Source organism: Typopeltis vanoorti, chromosome 4 (genome assembly GCF_054136105.1).
Source record: "Typopeltis vanoorti isolate ZY-2024b chromosome 4, IOZ_Tvanoo_1.0, whole genome shotgun sequence".
NCBI classification, from domain to species: Eukaryota; Metazoa; Arthropoda; class Arachnida; order Uropygi; family Thelyphonidae; genus Typopeltis; species Typopeltis vanoorti.
Window position 1 is genome coordinate 8,823,355 of NC_143552.1, and position 22,993 is coordinate 8,846,347.

Here is a 22,993-nt window from a genome sequence, read left to right on the forward strand (position 1 = left end):
AAAACAAGAACACAAAGTACTCCAGGTCTACTCAAGGTCTAAAAATACATTAGGTCATAATATTTTTATTCATTAAAATCACAGGAAAAAGCCAGCGTTCAAAATGCAGGGGTGCTCCTTAAGAAAATAAGCATTGCTATGCTGTATTGTTTGTTTATCACTAAATTCAGAATATTTTTAACTTTTATATAGGTCATTTTCAAAAAGGCAGCTGTTTTAATTTAAATATATATAGTAATAAAAAATATATATAGTAATACATATTGTACAACAATAACTGCACATAAATAACTTATCACATCCTTTCTATCATACAGATCACATGCATGGAAGATTACGACATTCAGGATCTTGTTGAAGAGTCTTTATTCATTGTAGTTGCTAGTACATTTGGTAATGGCAACCCACCAGATAATGGAAAGGTAAATTCATGAATTATAAACTGTTTAAAAAAATTATAATAAATGATGACTAAAAAGCATTTCTTCTGTGTTGGAAATGATTTCTAAAAAAAGATTAACAAACATCAATTTCACTGAGGTTTCAAAGACATGGTCTTATGCTGTTTTGCCTTCTAATCATCTATAGAGAAAATTAGCTTTTGTAAAATATGAGATAAAACAGATAAAATCTGTAATCTGTTTTATTATTATTATTATTTTCTTGACCCCCATGGAGTCACAAGACTCATCGTGGGAGATCAATACTAGTGGACATAAAGTTCATCTTATAGTAAGATGGAAAATAATGTTTATTTTTGTATACTTCAACTTTATTTAGATTTGAAAAGTTTTCTCCTACTTTTTTTAATTGCAAAGTCTTTGATCAGAACCTCAAAATATATCTTACATAACACATCTGCTTCTATACTTAGTAGAGATAAGACATTCAACCTGCCTTGTTGCATAGTTGTTCTGAGGAGATTTTTAATATACTTCAACTGAGAAAATGAACGCTTAGCTGAGCAATTTGTGACCATTAATGTTAAAAATATATGAAAGGCAATGTCTACATTTGGAAAGGCACACTCAATATTGTCTTCTACAATTATTTTATAAAGTTCAGCATGACTGAATCTTGTTTTTACATTTTTTGTTGCACTGAACTTATGGCACACATATGAGTGAAACTGCTGAAGCTCAGCTGAGAAATTAGTGTTCAAGTCCTCTGGGTGAGCATCAATCAGCTTTTGACAACACTGAGAATACCTTTCAATTTCAGTAGATGATGAAGTCACTGAAGTAGCATTATGTGGCACATCACTTAGAAAAGAAAATCTCTCTGATATTTTTTTGTATATCTCTCCTCTTCTTCTCATCTCAGTTTCAAGTTTGTCAACAATTGTGTAAAAGGTGGTGATACAAAATTTATTTCTGGCATTCAGATATATTTCTGGAGCATCTCTGTCATTGGTTACCTTCTTTCTGATATGTTTGCGAGTTTGAGCTGCCTTGTATGAAGTGATATGAAGTGCACAATTGGTCAGTTAATGATCCATACAGATCTGCACATGTTTTTAAGTTGACATCCTCATTCTGTAGAGTTTAGCTTACTCTATGAAAATTTTGCAAAATCTCATCCCAAAAGTTCAACATAAAAACGAATTCTATCTCTTGCATGCAATATTATCTGCTTCTCTTCTAGTGTGTCTCCCTTTTGTGACTGGTCTTTGGCTATACAGTCTAATGCTTCTAAAATTTGAAGGAAAGATTTTAAAATTGCTGCTGTTGCCATAGCATGTGCCTCCCATCTGGTATCAGAGAAGGATTTTAAGACATTTTCATTTCCAATACAACCTTTAAGAATTGTCCACTGGCTGGTTGAGACTGAAAAAAAGGTATAGAGCAACTGCACTGTAGAGAAGAAATTAACCGTCTCTTGACAACAGTCAACAGCACTTTGGCTTACCGAATTTAGTGAATGAGCTGCACAGGGCACATATATAGCAAACTTGTTTGTTTCTAAAATTTTTTGCTGCATTCCCTTATAATGCCCAGACATGTTAGCAGCGTTGACTGACCCGTACATTTTGAAAAGTTTAGCTGACAAACTTTACGTCAGTACTGCAACACCTGATTTGCCATTTCCTCACCAGTATGGTTTTTCATTTCCAAAAAAGTTAAAAAGCGTTCAATAGGCTGTCCATCTTTTAAGTACCTAAGTACAACACTTAACTGGTCGATATGTGACAGATCTGGTGTTGAATCTACTGACAAACTAAAATAACCAGAAGATTTTACTTCATCAACAATAAGCATGTGGACCTTTTGAGCCATCCGTTGAATCAGGTGGTTTTGAACAGATAAGAAGGATTTTCTTTGCCACAATTTCCATATTTCACAATGTGACCTGATAAAAATGGATCAAACTGACTTATGAGCTCAAGCAGCCCTAAAAAGTTCCCATTTTGCAATGATGCGAATCTTTCTTCTGTTCCTCGAAAGGCCAAGCCACGTCCAGCTAACATACAAATAACATATGTGACATGTTCAGGACATGTTCCCAGTAATCTTCTTGAATTTGTTTTTCCAACTGCTGTCCCAACCCTACACCTTGTCTGCGAGTTAAGTATGTTAGCATAGAGTCTCAGTGATTAGTGCTTTTTTCGTGTTGATCAATTACAATAGTATTTCACCAGTCACTGAACCCTTCTCTTGTAACAAAATGTGAGAAATTTTTAGGCGCAAACAGTTTACAAACAAAACAATAAACTGATCCCATTGATGGTGAATACAATAACCACTCTCTCTTGTATTCCTCGCCATTGGCTTTTGTCCCAACAAAAAGTTTCTGTGAACAGATCTTACTGGTGTTTGCCACTACTGAAATGTTGATAAGACTTGTCAAATGGCCCATTGTGGTGTTGACAGTCACTGGGTCCATAAGCAGTCCAATAAGCCACGTCATCAGCAAAGAAATCAAGCCACAACTCTGGATCTTTTGCTATATTTATTTCATCTTTTGCAGACTGAATCATTTCACCACCATCACTATGGCCCACTAAACTTTCATTTTCAGCAATTATTTCAACCTCAGAATGTTTTGTAAAGCAACTTGCATCAACATTTGTAGTAGAGATATCAAGAGAATTTACAGACAAAGTGAGGGCATTAGTGAGACATGCGATGAACCTGCTTGTGACACCTTGATGATTCCAACATCATCATATTTTGATTTTGAAGTGATCAAAGTGGTATTTGTGTCCACTTCTGATGACGGAGATTGGCTCTGATCAGGAATTGGTATATATATATATATATATATATATATATATATAATGTTGTGGAACTTGTGTGAAGAAATCAGTCAGCTTTGCAGTCTTGGAATCTAATTCCAAAGTCTCTTCTTGTTTCTTTTTTGATAGTTTGCATATGACCTATGGTATGATTACTTTGAGCATCATCACCAATACATGATACCTATGATCTCCTTTGGCCAAGCTCAGGCAAATGAAGTAGCACTCAGTCCAACGAAGCAATACTTCGTTTGCCTCACGTTCAACAATGGCCGTGATTCCTGAGTCATATAGAAGGCACGACACAATATAATCATCATCATCATCATCTTCCTTATACCCTCTTTTACCTTGCAGTGTCGAGGGTTCATTGATCATCGGAACTCAATCCGTTTACAGGATAAGGTGGTCAGCCTTATGCCCCGGTGTATCCTATGGCCTGTAGTGTTGAGTTTTCAAGGCCAGTTTGCCTGCTTTGCGGGATGAAAAACCCCAGAATAAATTGGGGAAAAACCCTGCTGTCCATGCCCAAGACTGGCTAACTTGGCTATGGCTGAGGAAGATCCTTCAGCTATTCACGTCACCGACGGGAATCGAACCTAGGACACTCCTTCCCCAGGCATATGGTTGCGAAGCGCCTAGCCACTAGGCCAACCGCGTGGGACACAATATAAATAAAAAAATAATTTTAATTAGGAAAAGATTTTTGGAAAATTTTCTAACGTTTTTTCCTTTTTCTTTTTGGGGGGACAGGGCCCCTTTTCCCCATCCCTGGGTGCACCACTGCCAAGTATCCTCTTATCAAAATAATAATAATAAATAAATAAATAAAGTATATTTCATTGTAAATGTCTATTTTATTTGGATTTATATTGTTAAGGCCAGGTTGGCCGAGTGGTTAGAGTATCCACTCTCCAGTCAAAAGGCCGATGGTTCGAATCCTGCCGTGGGCATGGATGTTTGTGATTGTCTGTGAAAGTACTAGTGGTGGTAGATGGCATTGGTTAGATGATGAAGGTTGGTGGAGTAGCGAGACAAGGAGTTGTAGAGTAGATGCCCTCCCTCGATGAATCTTTGGACTCCTTGGAGGTGTGATGTAATAATAATAATAATAATATTATTATTATTATTATTATTATTATTACAGTATTATTATTATTCAGGCCTCCATGGAGTCAAAAGACTCATCGTGGGAGGTCCTTTCTAAGAAACACAAGTCTATCAAGACTCATCGAGGGAGGTCCCTCCTAGGAAACAAAGTCTATCATACCACTTTTTAAATGTATTGACCGTTCTCACTCTCACCACTCTATCAGGCAATGCATTCCATGGTTCAACCACCCTCCATGCAAAGAAACCACTCCTCACCCTCTTTCTCACAGTTTCCTTTCGTAACTTCCAGGGATGGTCCCTTGTCATGACTCCTTCCCGCTGTTCAACCAAGCGAAAGAACTCCCCAGTGTCAACCCTATAACCACCTCTCAACAGTTTAAAAATCTCAATCATATCACCTCTCCTTCTTCTATCCACCAAACTCTGCAGTCTACACTCCCTCAGCCGGTCCTCATAACTAACATTGTACAGTCCTGACACCATCTTTGTTATCTGTTAATGTATGTTCATCTAAAAACAATATGATTTATTTTTAAGAGAACAAAATTTAGAATAGGTTCCTCTTCATTTCCCATCAATGAAAATCCACATTTCAAGTAATTCATATCATAATTATGAAGATTTTTCATCTTTTTCCTAGTTGGTTCTCTAGAAATGTCCAACGACACACTGTTATCAATTTCATTTGACCTAGATACAATATCATGTTTTTTTGTTGCTTACAGCTACTTGTATTTACTATATAGCTCTCTTTTGTGCATTTTATAAATCCAGTCTTTAACCAATGATCCATACTTAAGAATTTGAAAGCTAAAAAAATTACTGTATTTACTCAAATATATCTTGCACTTGTTTCCCAAAATTAAAGCTAAGAAATCATGGTACGCAATATATGCGGGGATTTTTGCAAACTAAAGTTTTCAGAAAAAAACTGAAAATGGTGCGACTTACCAAGATGCTCCTATTCACTATCGCTACTTTTGGCATTGAGAACAGTTTCCTTGTGTGCATTGTCAAAGTCATCTATCCAAATAGCTTCATCTTCTTTCCCATTATTTCAAGCAAAAATTACCAGTAATTTACAAGACTTGAGATACATAATGAACAATCCTTCACAAATGACTAATGGGAAGTAAAAGCAGAGCACGAAACAGACAGCAATGGTAGGCTAGTTAGAGATACAGAGCAGCTATGAAGAAGTGCATATGATTGGTGTGATATTAACAAAAGATCACATGAACCAAAAACAAAGGAAAGCCAACAGTTGAGTTGAAATGCTAATTCTCTTCAACCGAATTCCATAATATCTGAAAAACATTCACTATATATTTCTTAGTTTTAACACGTTCACGACAGGATGGTGTCAAGCAAAACCATATGTTGCACCAGCAACATATGGTTTTGCATGAGTCTATACAGCAGTTTCTGTTGGAGGGGAGATGTGATTCATTACTTAGTGCTGTTTTTATTCCAGTTGTATCTAAGTGCATTATTTGTTTAGAAATATATTACACAGACTGCAAATATCTCTGTACCTTCTTTTTCTTGCTTCTTCACTATAGTGCCTCTGGGCGCATTGTTTACCGCGGGGAGCGAGTTACTATCGCCAGGAAGTGAAAGTCGTTGCGATAGTAACTCACAATTTGAGTAGGAGAATTCATACATAATCATACATAGTATAAATTGGAGAGAGAGGAAGATGCATGTAGCAATAGTGGAATGGAATTTCTAGAATTCTTGAAGGACAAATGTCTTAGGCAACATGTAACAGAGGAAACAAGAGGTTCAAGAGTTTTAGATTTGGTTATAGCATCAGAAGAGTTGATAATAACTGAGATGACATCTCTCTCACCAGTTGGAGAGAGTGACCATATGGTTTTGACTTGGAAAATGAATAGACATGCAGGAGTATCAAAGAGACAGGAACTTATGTGAAATTATAATGCAGGTGATTATAATAGTCTTAGACGTCAACTTCGGGAAGTTTCATGGAGGGAGGAATTGGAAGGCCGGGATATCCTTAGTGCGTGGGAAATTGTTAAAGAATATTTGTTAGCAGCAATGGTAAGTTGTATACCACGAGTGAAGAAGAGGACACAATTTGGAGTAAAGTGGATGACAAACAATATTAAACAGGAATTGCATGTGAAAAAAAGGCTATGGAAGAGATATAAGGAGACAGGTGAAGAGAGGATGCATGAAGAATATAAGACACAGGCCAGAAGAGTGACTAGTGTGGTAAGGAAAGTGAAACTGGAATATGAGAGGAGATTGGCCCTAAGATCCAAAGAAAATTCTAGGGAATTTTTTAGCTATGTGGCCAGTAGGAGGAGAAATGACTGTGGAAGAATGATATTGTGGGATAAAAATGGGAATATAGTGACTGATGCAGAGGACATAGTGGAATTGTTCAATGACCATTTTATTGGAGTATTTCATCCTGGAGGAGTCAGTCTTAATGCTAGAGGGATAGGGCAGGTTCAAGGTTTAGAGGTACAGGAGGAGAGTGTGTTTCAGATACTGAGAACTCTGGATGTCAATAAAGCTTTTGGACTGGATGTTATTTCACCACAAGTTTTGAGAGAATGTGCTAGGGAACTGACAGTGCCTTTAACCTGGCTTTTCAATGAAAGTCTGGCTTTGGCAAAGGTGCCCAGGGAATGGAAGGAAGGTAAGATAGTGCCATTGCATAAGGGTGGTAACAGACTGGAAGTGTCTACTTATAGACCAGTCTGTGTGTCATCAGTAGTTGTTAAGATCTTGGAGAAAGTAGTGAGGGACTGTATACAGCACTGGGCAGATGAGGGTAATGTTATCTGTGAGGGTCAACATGGATTTGTGAAAGGATGCTCTTGTTTTAGCAATATGCTAGCCTTTTATAATAAAGTTACAAGAACATTAGATGAGGGAAAGGCATATACTGCAATTTTCTTAGACTTAGCAAAGGCATTTGACAGGGTTCCACATGATAAGCTGATATTTAAGTTGCAACAAATGGGTCTGGATGTCAGATTGGTCAACTGGATTCAGGATTGGCTGTCTGATAGGTATCAGAGAGTTGTGTATGGTGGAGCAGTTTCAAGGAGACAGAAGGTTACAAGTGGGGTCCCACAGGACTCAGTACTAGGACCTATATTGTTTAACCTTTATATCAATGACATTGCCAGTGGATTGCAAGGGGATATTCAGTTGTTTGCAGATGATGCGAAGCTGGGAAGGATTATTAGTAATAGTGCAGATGTGGTAGCTCTGCAAGAGGATTTGAATAAGCTAGACAGATGGGCAAATGAATGAGGGTTTTGGTTTAATGCAGCAAAATGTAAGGTCTTGAGGTTTGGGAAACATCGATGGGATGCTGCATACTCTATGGGAAGAGTTATACTGGAGGAAGTTGGGGAGACAAGAGATCTGGGGTTGATGATTGATAGAAACCTGAAGTTTAGGGGACATATTGCAAAGGTGGTGAAGGTAACACAGAGGATTGCTGCAATTATGAGAAGGACACTGACCTGCAGAGATAAGAGGGTTATCATTCCGTTGTATAAGTCTCTGATCAGACCACACTTGGATTATTGTTCTCAGATTTGGTCCCCAGGATTTGAAAGGGATAAATTAACTGTGGAAAAGATACAAAGACAGATGACAAAGATGGTCTCAGGACTGTACAAGGATAGTTATGAGAATCGGCTGAGGGAATGTGGACTGCAGAGTTTGGCAGATAGAAGAAGGAGAGCTGATATGATTGAGACTTTTAAACTGTTGAGAGGTGGTTACAGGGTTGACACTGGGGAGTTCTTTCACTTGGTTGAACAGCGGGAAGGAGTGATAACAAGAGGCCATCCCTGGAAGTTACGAAAGGAAACTGTGAGCAAGAGGGTGAGGAGTGGTTTCTTTGCATGGAGGGTGGTTGAGCCATGGAATGCATTGCCTGATAGAGTGGTGAGGGCGAGAACGGTCATTGAGTTTAAGGAGTGGTATGATAGACTTTGTGTTTCTTATGGGGAACCTCCCCTCGATGAGGCTTGACAGACTTTATGTTCTTAGGAAGGACCTCCCACGATGAGTCTTTTGACTCCATGGAGGCCTGAATAATAATAATAATAATAATAATGATATATAATTTATTGAGAAATATATACGTTTAAAATAATTCTTTTTTTCTTAATAATGATTCCATGGGTTAATGATGCATAAGCAAAAATTGCCACGTACCCCCCCCCCCCCGAGGACCTTTTGCATACCCCCAGGAGTATGCGACCACACTTTGAGAAACACTGCCATACAGTATTAAAGCATTATGTATATCAGTGGCATGGACTGACTAAGGATTAGATAGTCTAAAAATCCTGCTCTAGAGAAAAAATATGAAATGTTTTCAAACTGCATCAAGCTTCCAATTATTATTATTATTATTACATAACACTTCCAGGGAGTCTGAAGACTCATTGAGGGACGGCACCTACTCCATAACTCTCTGTCTCCACCAATCCATCACGCACAACTACCTTCATCCATTATATAATCTAAAAACTCTGCTCTAAAAGATGGACATGGAATGCCTTTAGGCCAGTCCAAGGTTCCAATAAGATTAGCAGAAAATTCTTTACCAACAGTTCATCTCAGGAAAATTCTTTGTGAGAAAATTCGATGCCAGGAAATTCATCGTGGAGTACACTTTTTGCAGAAATATTCATCATGGAGAAAATTCATGAGAAAAATGAAATAATATTGTAATGATGCACATATATGAAAAACAAATTGAAAATATAAAATATTTTAGAACATATAGTATCTTTCTGTATTATTTATTTAAATAGATTTCATTTAAATTTTTTTATAATATTTTTATCTGTATAAAGTGAAATTAATATTTTATATTTTATATTTCTGTTTATTATTATTATTATTATTATTATTATTATTATTATTATTATTATTATTATTATTATTAACATCTGACCTCCATGGAGTGAGAGACTCATTCATGGAAGATACACACTATCACACACAAAGCTTATCCAATCATACCTTAAACTGATTAAATGTGTTGACATTTACAATGCACTCAAGCAACACATCCACTCACCAACCATTCTCCATGCAAAGAACCTGCTCCTCACTCCTCTGATCACACCCTCCTTATAGTTTTCAGGGATGGACTCTTGTTCTACCCCATCCCCTCTCGCATTCTATGAAAAATTTCAACTTGATAACAACCCCGGACTAAATTATATGTCTCAATCATATCCCCCCCCCCGTCTCCTCTTCCTATTCTCAAGGCTTTGCAATTTACATTCTCTCAATCTGTCCTCACACTCCACATTCCAAAGACCACTGACCACCTTTGTGAATCATCTTTTCTGAACCCTTTCTAACATATCCTTGTCACTGTGAAAACTTGGTGACCAAATCTGTGCACAATAATTCATATGAGGCCTGATCAAGGCCTTATACAATGGAATCATAACCTTTTTATTTCTGCACATCAGGGCCCTCTGCAGCATTGTCGTTATCCAATGTGACTACTTCACTACTTGTGCAATGTGGCCCTTGAATTTCAGGTCCTTGTCCAGCACCACTCCCAATCTCTCATCTTCTCTGCCTCCTTTAAAGTTTCCCCACCAAGTGTTTATTTTGCATCCCATCATTGCTTACCAAATCTCAAAACCTTACAATTTGCAACACCAAATGGACAGTTCCACTTACCTGCCCATTCATGCAATGTATTCAAGTCCTTGTGTAAGGTCATAACATCTGCTTGACTATGCATTACTCTACCAAATTTTGCATCATCTACAAACAGCTAAACCTATCTCAGTATCATTGATATACATATTGAACAACAACAATGGTCTCAATACAGACCACTAGAGAATTTCCTCTTTCAGGATACTGCCCCCACCCCCCCATATAGAACTTTCTGATACCTATCTGACAGCCAGTCACTGATCCAACTCACTAGTCTGTTATCCAGTCCCATCCATTTCAGTTTATTTAATAGCTTGTTGTGTGACTATCTATCAAAAGCTTTGGCAGAATCTAAGCATACCACTGTACCATCCATTAACTACATCTTACCAGCCAGGTAAGATGTAGTTAATGGATCGAAACTAGTCTGGGTAGTGGCCAATCCCTTAATGCATAACAGTATACATATCCACAAGAAGATGTGTTTTGCATTATGGGAGATACTGGGATAGGAGTGTTGGTAGCTTGTTCCACCTTTGCCACGAGTTGCCTGGTGTTGTACTACTTACCCAGGTAAGATAGTACAACACTATATTCAGTCCTGAAGATATTTTCAGGTGCAAACTTTGTTTGCTCTCACTGGGATAAAGGATTAAACTAAATTTATTATAGTCTAACCTAGTGAAAAATAAACTTTTAATACAGAATAAATTATAAAAAGAGTGAATGTTAAGATGGGAAGAATGACAGGCCCTCTCTGGAAGTCATATGAAGGTATGAGGAGTAGATTTTTTACATGGAGAGTTGTTATTGAGCGGAATGCATTTCCTGAGTACATGGTGAGTGCAGGTAGTGTAAGTTATTTCACAATTCATTACAACAGACATGTTGTTGGTTGAGTGGGCCTCCCACGATGAGTTTGTTGACTCCATGGAGGTTACCAAACAATAATTTTCTCTGCTTTCCTTCATCCTCACCTTTTGTACTCACCCATTCTTATTTGCCAAAACTTCTCATCTTACTATGCATATTTTTCATTTCACTTCTCATTCTGACTAATTCATTTTTAAATTCTTGCATTCTGGGATTACACAGTCAGTCTATCGATCATTTCTTTTGTTTCCTCATTCCAACTTTCCTTAGCTTCCACACTGTCACTCGCTTTTGATTCTTCAGCTATACTTTCTTTCGGTTCTGTAGTCCCACTCATTTCCATTCCATGATTTATATAATAATTTGCTCCTACAATTGCTTTCATTCCATGATTCACATAGTCATTTGCTCCTGCAACTACACACTCTTTCATTCCATTCCATCCACCAGTTTTTTCATTTACCAATAACTGGTAGTCCAACAGCAGAATATCACACTTTCGACAATCCATATCCTCTCTCATCTCCAGATCAGTCTCTCCACAACCACACCAGCCACATTCTGCCATGTATATCATGACAACGTGCCAGTCTCAAGAAACCCACACCCCTTAATTTGGTTTTTGAACTACACAATGTACCGATCTTATTCATACTGCCATTTTGTCATCATTCACCGCAAGCTTCAAAAATAGTAAAAATAAGGGTTTGTTTCAAACACACAAATCGCCATAATCACTCAGTTACACTGAGCTATGAAAAATAAACAAAACTATACCAATATGCAAATCAAATCACTACTTTACTATAAAAAAAAAGCATCTTTTTAGCAGCAACTTTTGACAGCCTTTCGCTAAGTGGCACACCCCTTTATTTCTTAAATATTAATCTTTTTTTTTTCTTGCTTTGATACTATAGACTATGTAAATGGTATATTAATATTAACAAAAGTGTGATAAGATAGTTAGGGAGTAAGAGCACCAAATTTAAGAATGTTTATTTATTTTTGTAACCTTTCACTATTTTTCTATGCAGTTAAGATACTCATCCAGATGTGATTTTTTTTTTTTTTTTACTGAACTAATTCAAAAGATGAGGTGATTTCAATTATAGGATTCTCTTGTATTTTGGAACAAACTCCACTTTTCCTGCATAGTAAAGAGATTTTGAAGAATGTTAATTTTACAAGGATAGTATAAGACTATACGTGCCCCCTCTCAGTAATTATATTAATGAAAGTGACGGTGAAATTACATAAATCCCTTCATGTTGTAAATTGGCTTAAGACAAAATTCCCATCTCCAGCTAAAACACTGATCTTTACCTTATTTACCAATTAATGAAATGAAGAAATTTTTAAATTATTGATATTTGATAATATTTATCTTCTTGACTGAAAAAAAAAAGTATATAGGTGCATACTCCCAAAGTGAAATGCATAGTTAATTATCTTTTGAATAGTTTGAAAATAAACTATAATCAGAAATACGGTATCTGTAGCCTGAATTGTTGGTCTGGTTAGCCAAGTGTTTAACATACCCACTTTGCAATTATGCAGTTAATCACCTTTCACAAGAGATTTTATTAATGACATATTTCACTATGGGGAGCATGTATACGTATAATATATATGTATACATACATACGTATACGTATATACGTATACGTATATGTATGTATATATATATATAATGTATAATAACACTAATAATAATTAAGGGGATACTAATCCCTTGTTGTTCAACTGCCAGTAAGCAAAACTCTAAGATCGAAAACTATGAATCTATGAGTTTCATATATACCGAAAAACTATCAGCGAATCCAAGTGTAAATGACCACTTGGTAGTACAACACCAAGGTAGCTCGAAGCAAAGGTGGAGCAAGATCCCTCACTATCCTTGATATTTTCTCATAATGTAAAAACACAGCCCCTACGGGATGTAATACTGTAATTACATTATGAGGAGAGGTCACTACCCAGATCGGTTTCAACCATTTTTGAGGTCTCATCAGTGAGTAGGTAGACCTGGAAGATAACAAGGTTTAAGTGAAAAGAACTTACATACCTTTACTATACGAATACCATAAAGGTGTGTTTGTATATTATAACATAAATTGAAAGCCAAATGGCTATTTTTCTGGCATCCTTAATAATAATTAAGGAGATACTAATCCCTTGTTGTTCAACTGCCAGTAAGCAAAACTCTAAGATCGAGAACTACGAATCTATGAGTTTCATATATACCGAAAAACTATCGACGAATCCAAGTGTAAATGACCACTTGGTTGTAGTTTGGCTAAAATAGCCGTTTGGCTTTCAATTTATGGTATAATAACACTAATAGAAGATTAGTGTTTCATTTGCAGATGGGAATGTTGCCTTAAGCTGATTTACACTATAAAAGAATTCATGTAATTTCACTGTCACTTTCTTTAATATAATTACTCATCATCATCATAAATTTCCTGATATGAACCTCCAAAGGGTGTTCAGATTACTATGACAACACTACATGATTAAGTTTCCATTATTTTTAATCTCCTATCAACAATTTTCCTTCAAATTAGTCTATTACTTGTAAGCACTCCAATATTGTCATATCTAACATTTTGTACTTCTAAGGCAGTTCTGATTGAATCAATCCACCTATACCTTGGTCTTCTTCTGGTCTCTTTCCTGCCATCTTGGCATCAAACACAAAGCTAACCTTTCCTCACCCATTCTGTTTAAATGGCTATACTTAAACAGCTCTGATTACACATTCTTGAATACCAATAGTGTCAAGTTCGTTTTTAATGTCTTCATTTTTAATACGATTCTGCCATTGATGCTATCAGTTCACTCCCCTAATTTTTCTCAGAACCCTCATATCTGTGGTTTCTAGTCTTTGATCTACCCAACTCTCAGATGCATAACTTAAAACTGGTTTGAACTCTGTCTTCTATACTGCTGGTTTGGTGTTTTGGCTAATTACTCTCTTATTCCATATAAATTTATTCAGCTGGCTACCAATTGTGTCAGCTTTGCTTATTCTGTTGTGTGTTTCCAGATTTAATCTGCCATCTTCTCTAAAAACTGTGCCTAAATAGCTGAAATACTTTATTTGTTCTATAGGATCTCCATTCAGAATGCAGCTGACGTTTTCTGTGTACTTGCCTATTTTCATAATTTTGGTCTTTTTTATTGTCAATTTTCATGCCAAATTTGTCACAGCTGTTATTCAATTTAGTTAAAGAATCCTGGAGACTTGCACTAGATGTGTTTAGGAGTAGAATGTCATCTACATAAAGCAAAGAGCTAAGTTGAACATCTTCAAATTTAATATCAGGCTTAATGCCATTTTCTTTCATAATGTGATCCATAAATGATGAATAAGAGTAGAGATAATATGCATCATTGTCTTATTCCTGATTTTACATCGAACCATCTTCCTGTATTTCTTTCAATTCTAATGCTGACTGACAGCTTAAATATAGACTGTGTATTTATTGCTCTGTATAATGTTCCATTCATCCCATAAAAATGAAGTGTTTTGAAAAGCTTTTCTCCAGGCACCCTGCCATATGCCTTTTCCAGATCTACAAAACTTAAGTACAGATCCTTGTCATATTCCCATGATTTCTCAACTATTTGTCTTAAAGTGAAAATCTGATCTCGACAACCTCTATTTGGTCAGAACCCTTGTTCTTCTCAAAATTCCACAATCTTTCTCATGACAGTGCCTTTGACCTAGCTTTTCAATGAAAGTCTGGCTGCAGAAAAGGTTCACATGGAACGGAAGAAAGGAAAGATAGTGCCATTGCATAAGGGCAGTAGCAGACTGGAAGTGTTTAATTATAGGCCAGTTTGTGTGTGTCATCAGTAGTTAGTAAGATCTCAGAGAAAGTAGTGAGAGACCATATACAGCATTGGGCAGATGAGGGTAATGTTATCTGTGAAAGTCAACATGGATTTGTGAAGAGGTGCTCTTCTTTTAGCAATATGCTAGCCTTTTATAATAAAGTTACAAGAACATTAGATGAGGGAAAGGCATATACTGCCATTTTCCTAGACTTAGCAAAGGCATTTGACAGGGTGCCACATAATAAGCTGATATTCAAGTTGCAGCACACGGGTCTGGATGTCAGATTGGTCAACTGGATTCAGAATTGGCTGTCCAATAGGTATCAGAGAGTTGTGTATGGTGGAGCAATATCAAAGAGGCAGAAGGTGGGGTTCCACAGGGCTCAGTACTGGGACCTATCATGTTTAACCTTTATATCAATGACGTTGTCCATGGATTGCAAGGGGATATTCAGTTGTTTGCGGATGATGCAAAGCTGGGAAGGATTATTAGTAATAGTGCAGATGTGGTAGTCCTGCAAGAGGATTTGAATAGGCTAGCTAGATGGGCAAATGAATGGGGATTTCGGTTTAATGCAGCAAAATGTAAGGTCCTGAGGTTTGAGACACATCAATGGCACGCTGCATACTTTATGAGAGGAGTTAAACTGGAGGAAGTAGGGGAGACAAGAGATCTGGGGTTGATGATTGATAGAAACCTGAAATTTAGGGGACATATTGCAAAGGTAGTGAAGGTAACACAGAGGATTGCTGCAATAATGAGAAGGACATTGACTTGCAGTGATAAAAGAGATGTCATTCCGTTGTATAAGACCCTGATCAGACCACACTTGGACTATTGTTCTCAGATTTGGCCCCCAGGATTTGAAAGGGTTAATTAACTGTGGAAAGGGTACAAAGCAGATAACGAAGATGGTTTCAGGATTGTACAATGATAGTTATGAGGATCGACTGAGGGAATGTGGACTGCAGAGTTTGGTGGATAGAAGAAGGAGAGGTGATATGATTGAGGCTTTTAAGCTGCTGAGAGGTGGTTACAGGGTTGACACTGGGGAGTCTTTCGCTTGGTTGAACAGCAGGAAGGAGTGATGACAAGAGGCTATCCCTGGAAGTTACGAAAGGAAACTGTGAGCAAGAGAGTGAGGAGTGGTTTCTTTGCATGGAGGGTGGTTGAACCATGGAATGCATTGCCTGATGGAGTGGTGAGAGCGAGAATGGTCAATGAGCTGAAGGAGTGGTATGATAGACTTTGTGTTTCTTGGGGGGGGGGGGGGCTCCTCTCGATGAGTCTTTGATAGACTTTGTGTTTCTTAGGAAGGACCTCCCACGATGAGTCTTTTGACTACATGGAGGCCTGAATAATAATAATAATAATAATAATAACCTCTTTTCAAGTATTCTTGCATAAATCTTACCTGGAATACTTAGTTATTTTTAGCTGGAACACCATAAATGCATATGATGTTACTTCATATAATTACTCAGAGGTGTATATATAGCCTTACACTATCCCTGTAAAACAATAATAGCTTTTAGCCTTCAAAATCTCTTTACTAGGAAAAATGGAGTCAGTTCCAAAATACATGGGTATTCTATAACTGAAATCACCTCATCTTCTGAATTAGTTCATTAAAATATATATATATATATATATATATATGTGTGTGTGTATGTAGCACATCTGAATGATCATTTTAAGTGCATAAAATATAGTATAAAGTTAAAAAAAAAAAGCATTCTTCGCTTTGGTGTACTTATTCCCTAACCACCCTACTACATATTATCAAAATGTTAATACCCCATCTACAGAGTCTGTATCTAAGTAAGAAAAAAAAATTAATATTTTAAGAAATAAACAAAGTGATGAACAAACCCACCAGTAAAATACAAAAAGATCAGACTCATAGAATGAGTCTGATATTTTTCCAAAAGATTCCCAAGCCTTCTGCTTTGCTGTCTTTACTGCCTTAGCAGCAGCTTTTCGCGCCTCAGTTTACCGGAAACGCATCTCAGGTGACCTGATCTTAAGCCATGTTAGGCAGGCCTCCTTTTTTGCCCGGACAGCTTTTTGGACCTCTTGGTTCCACCAGGGTGTCCTTTTCTCACTGCCCATTGCCATTCCGAGCTACTTTCTGCCACAGCATGAGAGTTCAGAGGCAGTGACAGCTGTTCTGAACAGCTCCCACTCCTCCTCAACATCTGCAATATGTCTGGGAATCTCTTTGAAGCTGGAGGAGATGTTAGCTGTAAATTTCTTCCTCACAGTCTCATTTTCCAATGCCTCCCATTTCATGCAGTATAGCTGCTTAGGTCTACCAGTGTTGATGGTAGCATTTGGTTTCTGTAGCCATAGAGTGCAGACAACAAGGTGGTGGTCAGTTGACAGTTCTGCCAATCTCCTCACACGAACGTCCAGCACTGAGGAAAATAGGTTTGTTGAGACTATAAAGAAGTCAATCAGAGTCCTTTGTCCAAGTACCATCTTAATTACTTATTTACTTCTTGGTGCTGGAAGAAGGTATTCATTATGGACAAGCCATTAGTACAGCAGAAGTCCAATAATTTCAACCCATTTGTGTTAAGGTCAGGGTCTCCGTTCCTCCCAACCACACCCCTCCATGTCTGGTCATCTGTTCCAACATGTGCATTGAAGTTACCCATTAGTAGGACTAATTCCATGTCTGCCACCCTGTCAAAAGACATGCAGACATGCACCTAATCTGGAGATGAAAAACCACTGGCAAGTTGTTTTTTCATGTGGAGCCTTAACACATATACCCGTCCCACCAATGGGTTCCACTCAGTAACACAGTCTGACAGCTGGGGGCTTGTGAGTATTCCCCCCCCCCTGAGCAGACATTGTCGGGGCTCACACCAGAGTAGCAGAACTTCTACTTTGTATAATTAATAAAAAAAATTAATTTACTTTTAATTATATATTTTATGTATTAACCAAATATCACACATTCAAAAAAGGTGAGATATTATTTTTTAATAATTATTGAAATAATATCCACGTACTGTACCGATACCACACACACTGCACTGCACTGCACCACACAATGTCCAAATAAGAACTGCTTGAAAATAAGCAAATGCAATATACAGAATTATAAATAAATACTACATAAAAAGCAACAATGAAAGGGACCATTGCCACCATGCTGCCACCATAAACTGTAAACACAATTAATTACCTCGAATTGTCAATTTTTATGGCTTATAAATCAATTTAAGTTGGATTATTTGAAAAGAATATTGAAAATTATAATTGCTTAACATAATGTTTGTAATTTTATCTTTTCATTAAAATGCAGGACAGCAAAATTTGACATCAAATACGGGACAGTCCCATATATACAGGACGTCTGGCAAGCCTATGCTTAATCCTCACTGATAGTAATATTAACCTTATCTGCAAAATTTTTTTATTGATCACTTACTAATTTCTCCAAAATCTTAACAGTCACAGAAAAAAAAGGGAAAAAAAATGGGCAAAAAATGGACACCTCTATTATACAGCCTCCCTTTTGCAAAGGCACTATCTTACCCTGTGATTTTTCTAGCTGCAAGACTTTCATTAAACATCCAGGTTAATAGTGCTATCAGTTTCCTAGCATATTCTCTTAAAATGGAACAAATCTTATCCAGTCTAACTCCTTGCTGACATCTAGAGTACTTAATATTCAAAATATGTTCCACTATATTCTTTGCATTGATCATTTGACCACCATCTCTATATAGCATGATCGTTCACCCACAATCATTTCTCCACCTATATAACAATAGAATTCATCAGGATTTTCCTTAATTGTACTGCTCGCTTCCTCTCAAATTATAGTTGTATCTTCTTTACTCTACTAGTCATTTTCCTTTCTTGAGTTATATTCCTCATGCTGCTCTCTCTCTCTCTCTCTCTCTCTCTCTCGATCTCTCTACTTATTCCATAATATCTTTTCATCTGCATTTCTTGTTTGATTTCTGCAGTTATCCCTTTTATTCCAAATCTCTATCTTTATCACTAAGGTAAGCAATCTGCTGTTACTATTAACAATGGCAGATTGGTATTTTTTAAATTAATTCCCATGTACTACTGATATCTCATCCTTCAAATTCTTCAATTCATACCTCCACAATGTTTGGATCCGCTACTCCACTATTTTGATTCATTCATCAAGTAAGAGGGAAGGTTTGGTGAATAAATCCGTCAAGGAAAAAAGTTCAAATCACAATACTTGGTGGAAAAGGGGATGCTCACACTTTTTTTGGGGGGGGGGGGGGGAATACATAATGAACATTATGAATAAAGGGAGTATGATGATAAAAGTTACAAAGAAATGTCGCAGTGTTTATCCTTCTCTTTATTTTTAAGTTAATATCTACATAAGTTACAAAAACTCTCTTTCTCTCATATTAAATGTCCATATTGTGAATTTTTTTCTCCCCATTACAGGAATTTTGGAAAAAGCTAAATAAAATGAGGCATCAAAATATGGTATTGCTAAATCATGTGAGGTAAGTAAAGTATGTTTATGTGCATGTGTGAGGGTGGAATAAAAATGTCTATAAATCCTTAATGAACTATTTAAAAAAAAAATAAATACAGTAAAAGCACTTTACATGCACTAATCAAATGATATGAATGCCTTGAATTATTATTTACGATGGAAGATTGATATTTTTCACTGTTGAATTTGGTTAAATATTTTTTTGTAATTGTTACTCATAAGACACCACTGCTAGATAGCTTGCTTTTAAAGCCAATTATGCTGATATTATATCTATTTTCCTGAAAGAGGTACATGGAATATCTGTAAATAGGTGGAGAGGTATAGAATAGATGTCCTGGAATTTACAGAGACCAGATGGAATGGAGAAAGACATTTTAAAAGACAGAATAGTCAGCCAGTTGTTTCTTCAGAAAAATATTAAAAATCCCATAACTGGCTTATGGTAGTGAGGAATAGTCAGGCAGGATCCCTTATTTGGTTACAAGCTCATAAATGAGGATGCTTTTTATTAGATTATTTTTTATCAAGGCTCGTCCTAACATGGTGACTAATTTTGACGGTAATATATCAGAACACAGAAAGATAAGTAAATAATTATTTATTGACTATTGCTGATATTTCGCTGATATTCTGATATATTACCATCAAAATTAGTCAACATATGCGACAAACACATAAGCTGTTCTACATGCTCATCCTAACAGTGTGTCAATCTTGGTAGTTTCTGCACCCAACATAGGTAGGCCCGATAAAGAGTGAGGAGTTCTGTGAAACCTGTAGACTGTATTGGACTGCCTATCAAGAAGAGATGTTCAATTCATTTCAGTTCACTTCAATACAAAAGAAAGAAAGAGTATAATAGGCCTAAGTATAGCAGATTTGGTCTAGGGAAATGTAGCACCCATGTTAAAAGACTGTTGGAAATTGCCCATGTCAACATATTGGTTATTACTGATACTTGTCTCTAGGTACTCATGATGCACCTGTGCTTGAACATCAGACAACAATAGGTTATGTACACAGATTGATTTCATCTCAGCACTGAAATGGTGGAAAATCTTTAATGTGCTGCACACCTGTCCAGAGCAGCCTGTGGCATAGATCATCATCTAGTAAGAACCAAACAAAGACTGATATTCCAAAACCTCCTGAGAAAGCCCCATCTCACTAAACTGGATGGCAGAGTGATTCCCAGAAGTGGTTCACAAGAAGAACCATAAAAAAAAAGTGTTGGGTGCTCTTTGGGAGATTGATGAGGAGAACACATTTGAAATGTTCTGGAGGGAGGTCAATACTATTTCTTGGATACAGCCAAGAAACATTTAGAACCAGTTATGAGTCCCATGGATCTCAGAGTCAGCATGAGAATCTGATAAAGAGGAGGATAGAGAAACAGAGAGTAGGGACTGAAGAATATAAAAGAGATTATATCGAGAGGGCAGGACAATTACAATATGATGTTTGGGCTAATTTTGAGCATAAGCGCAAGTTTAATCCCAAATTGAATGTTATCATGGACAAAGTGGACATTACTAATGAAAGAAAAGGAGATCAAAAACAGATGAAAAGAATCTTCTGAGGAACTGGAAGAGGCTGGTTCCCAGAGCAGAGGAATCTTGAGTTGGAACTACCTAACAAAAAATTGGCTATCCTTCTAAAACCACACAATATTAGAGTAGCATTCAAGCCAGTCAATACTATTCGGAAATGTTTAAGATCACCGAAAGACCCTCATCCATTCTACAAGTTCTCTGGAGTATATAATATACCTTGCTCCTGTGGTGTTAGTCATGTGGGTCAGACCTCTAGAAGCTTTGAAACGAGACAGAAGGAACACATAGGATATGTCAGAAACAACAGACAAGATATTTCAGGCCTTTCTTGCCACTTTGCCTCTACCAACCATCTCATTGAGTGGGAATAAGAATCATGTGCCTTATATAGAAGAGAATTACCATTCCAGAACCTTCAAGGAGGCTGCTATGGTCGCCCGTTCAACAGGAAACCTAAATAAGAATCAAGGTCTAATCTTACCAGAAATTTGGAAAGCTTTAATCAGATCACTAAACATCAAAGAAATGAACTTTCACGCCAATTACATTATAGCTCGCAACAAATAAATCATGTTCCCGAGACACGTGTATTGTCTTGCACAATACTAATTTTGTATGAATTAGAACTGTCAGTTAAAAACCTAGTCTGTTACCTCCATATAGCTTACCAATTGTATTCCCTGAAGATGCCAATAGCAAAAATCGGTGAAACATGTAAGAAGATAAATTAAATCTCACTTGACTAACCTTCAAAAAAATGTTATAGTTATTATACAAGTAGCCAAGAAAGAAAATCACACTACGGAATGATAACTCTTTTATCTCTGCAGGTCAGCATCCTTCTCATTATTGCAGCAATCCTCTGTGTTACCTTCACCGCCTTTGCAATATGTCCCCTAAATTTCAGGTTTCTATCAATCATCAACACCACATCTCTTGTCTCCCCTACTTCCTCCAGTATAGCTCCTTCAATAGAGCATGCAGCATCCCATCAATGTGTCCCAAACCTCAAGACCTTACATTTTGCTGCATTAAACCGAAAGCCCCATTCATTTGCCCATCTAGCTAGCTTATTCAAACCCTCTTGCAGGGCTACCATATCTGCACTATTACTAATAGCCCTTCCCAGCTTCACATCATCCGCAAACAACTGAATATCCCCTTGCAGCCAAATGTATACCTATATTGTGGACCTATATTGTTTAACCTTTATATTAATGACAATGTCATTAATATAAAGGTTAAACAATATAGGTCCCAGTACTGAGTCCTGTGGGTCCCCACTTGTAACCCTCTGCCTCCTTGAAACTGCCCCACCATACACAACTCTCTGATATCTATCGGACAGCCAATTCTGAATCCAGTTGACCAACCTGACATCCAAACCCATGTGCTGCTTATCGTGTGGCAACCTGTCAAATGGCTTTGCTCAATCCAAGAAAATGGCAGTATATGCCTTTCCCTCATCTACTGCTCTTGTAACTTTATTATAAAAGGGTAGTATATTACTAAAACAAGAGTGCCCCTTCACAAATCCATGTTGACTCTGACAGATAATATTACCCTCATCTGCCCAATGCTGTATACGGGTCCTCACTAATTTTTCCAAGATCTTAACAACTACTGATGACACACAAACTGGCCTATAATTAGACACTTCCAGTCTGCTACCAACCTTATGCAATGGCACTATCTTACCTCCCTTCCATTCCCTGGGCACCTTTCCTGTAGCCAGACTTTCATTGAAAAGCCAGGTCAAAGGAGCTGTCAGTTCTTTAGAGCACATTGTCTCAAAACTCGTGGTAAAATACCATCCAGTCCCAGAACTTTAGTGACATCCAGAGTACTCAGCATCTGGAACACACTCTCCTTCTGCACCTGTGAATCTCGAACCTGCCCTATCCCTCTAGGATTAAAATTAAATTTAATCCTCCAGGATGATATACTCCAATAAAGTGTTCATTGAACAATTCCACTACATAGTCATTTTTCCTCCTACTGGCCACCTAGTTAAAAAATTCCCTAGGATTAATTAAATTAAGGGGATATTAGATCCCACATTGTTTTAAAACCGAATAAGAAACTCAAAGATTGGAATCAGAGAGTTTCATGCCGAATATAGTATAAAAAACTATAAAAGTATCGGGGAATACTAGCGTGAGCTGAATGCAAGTAGT

General features: G+C 37.1%; 1 protein-coding gene across 2 annotated transcripts in view; it reads left to right on the forward strand.

The window, feature by feature from the left end:
• LOC150107093 (nitric oxide synthase 1-like) overlaps positions 1-22,993 on the forward strand; it is a 281,501-nt gene that overhangs the window by 106,928 nt on the left and 151,580 nt on the right. For both annotated transcript variants that reach the window (XM_090391631.1, XM_090391632.1), the window contains 2 exons: positions 318-422; positions 19,206-19,267. In XM_090391631.1, coding sequence (XP_090247757.1) covers positions 318-422; positions 19,206-19,267 — 167 coding nt within the window. The remainder of the gene's footprint in view (positions 1-317; positions 423-19,205; positions 19,268-22,993) is intronic.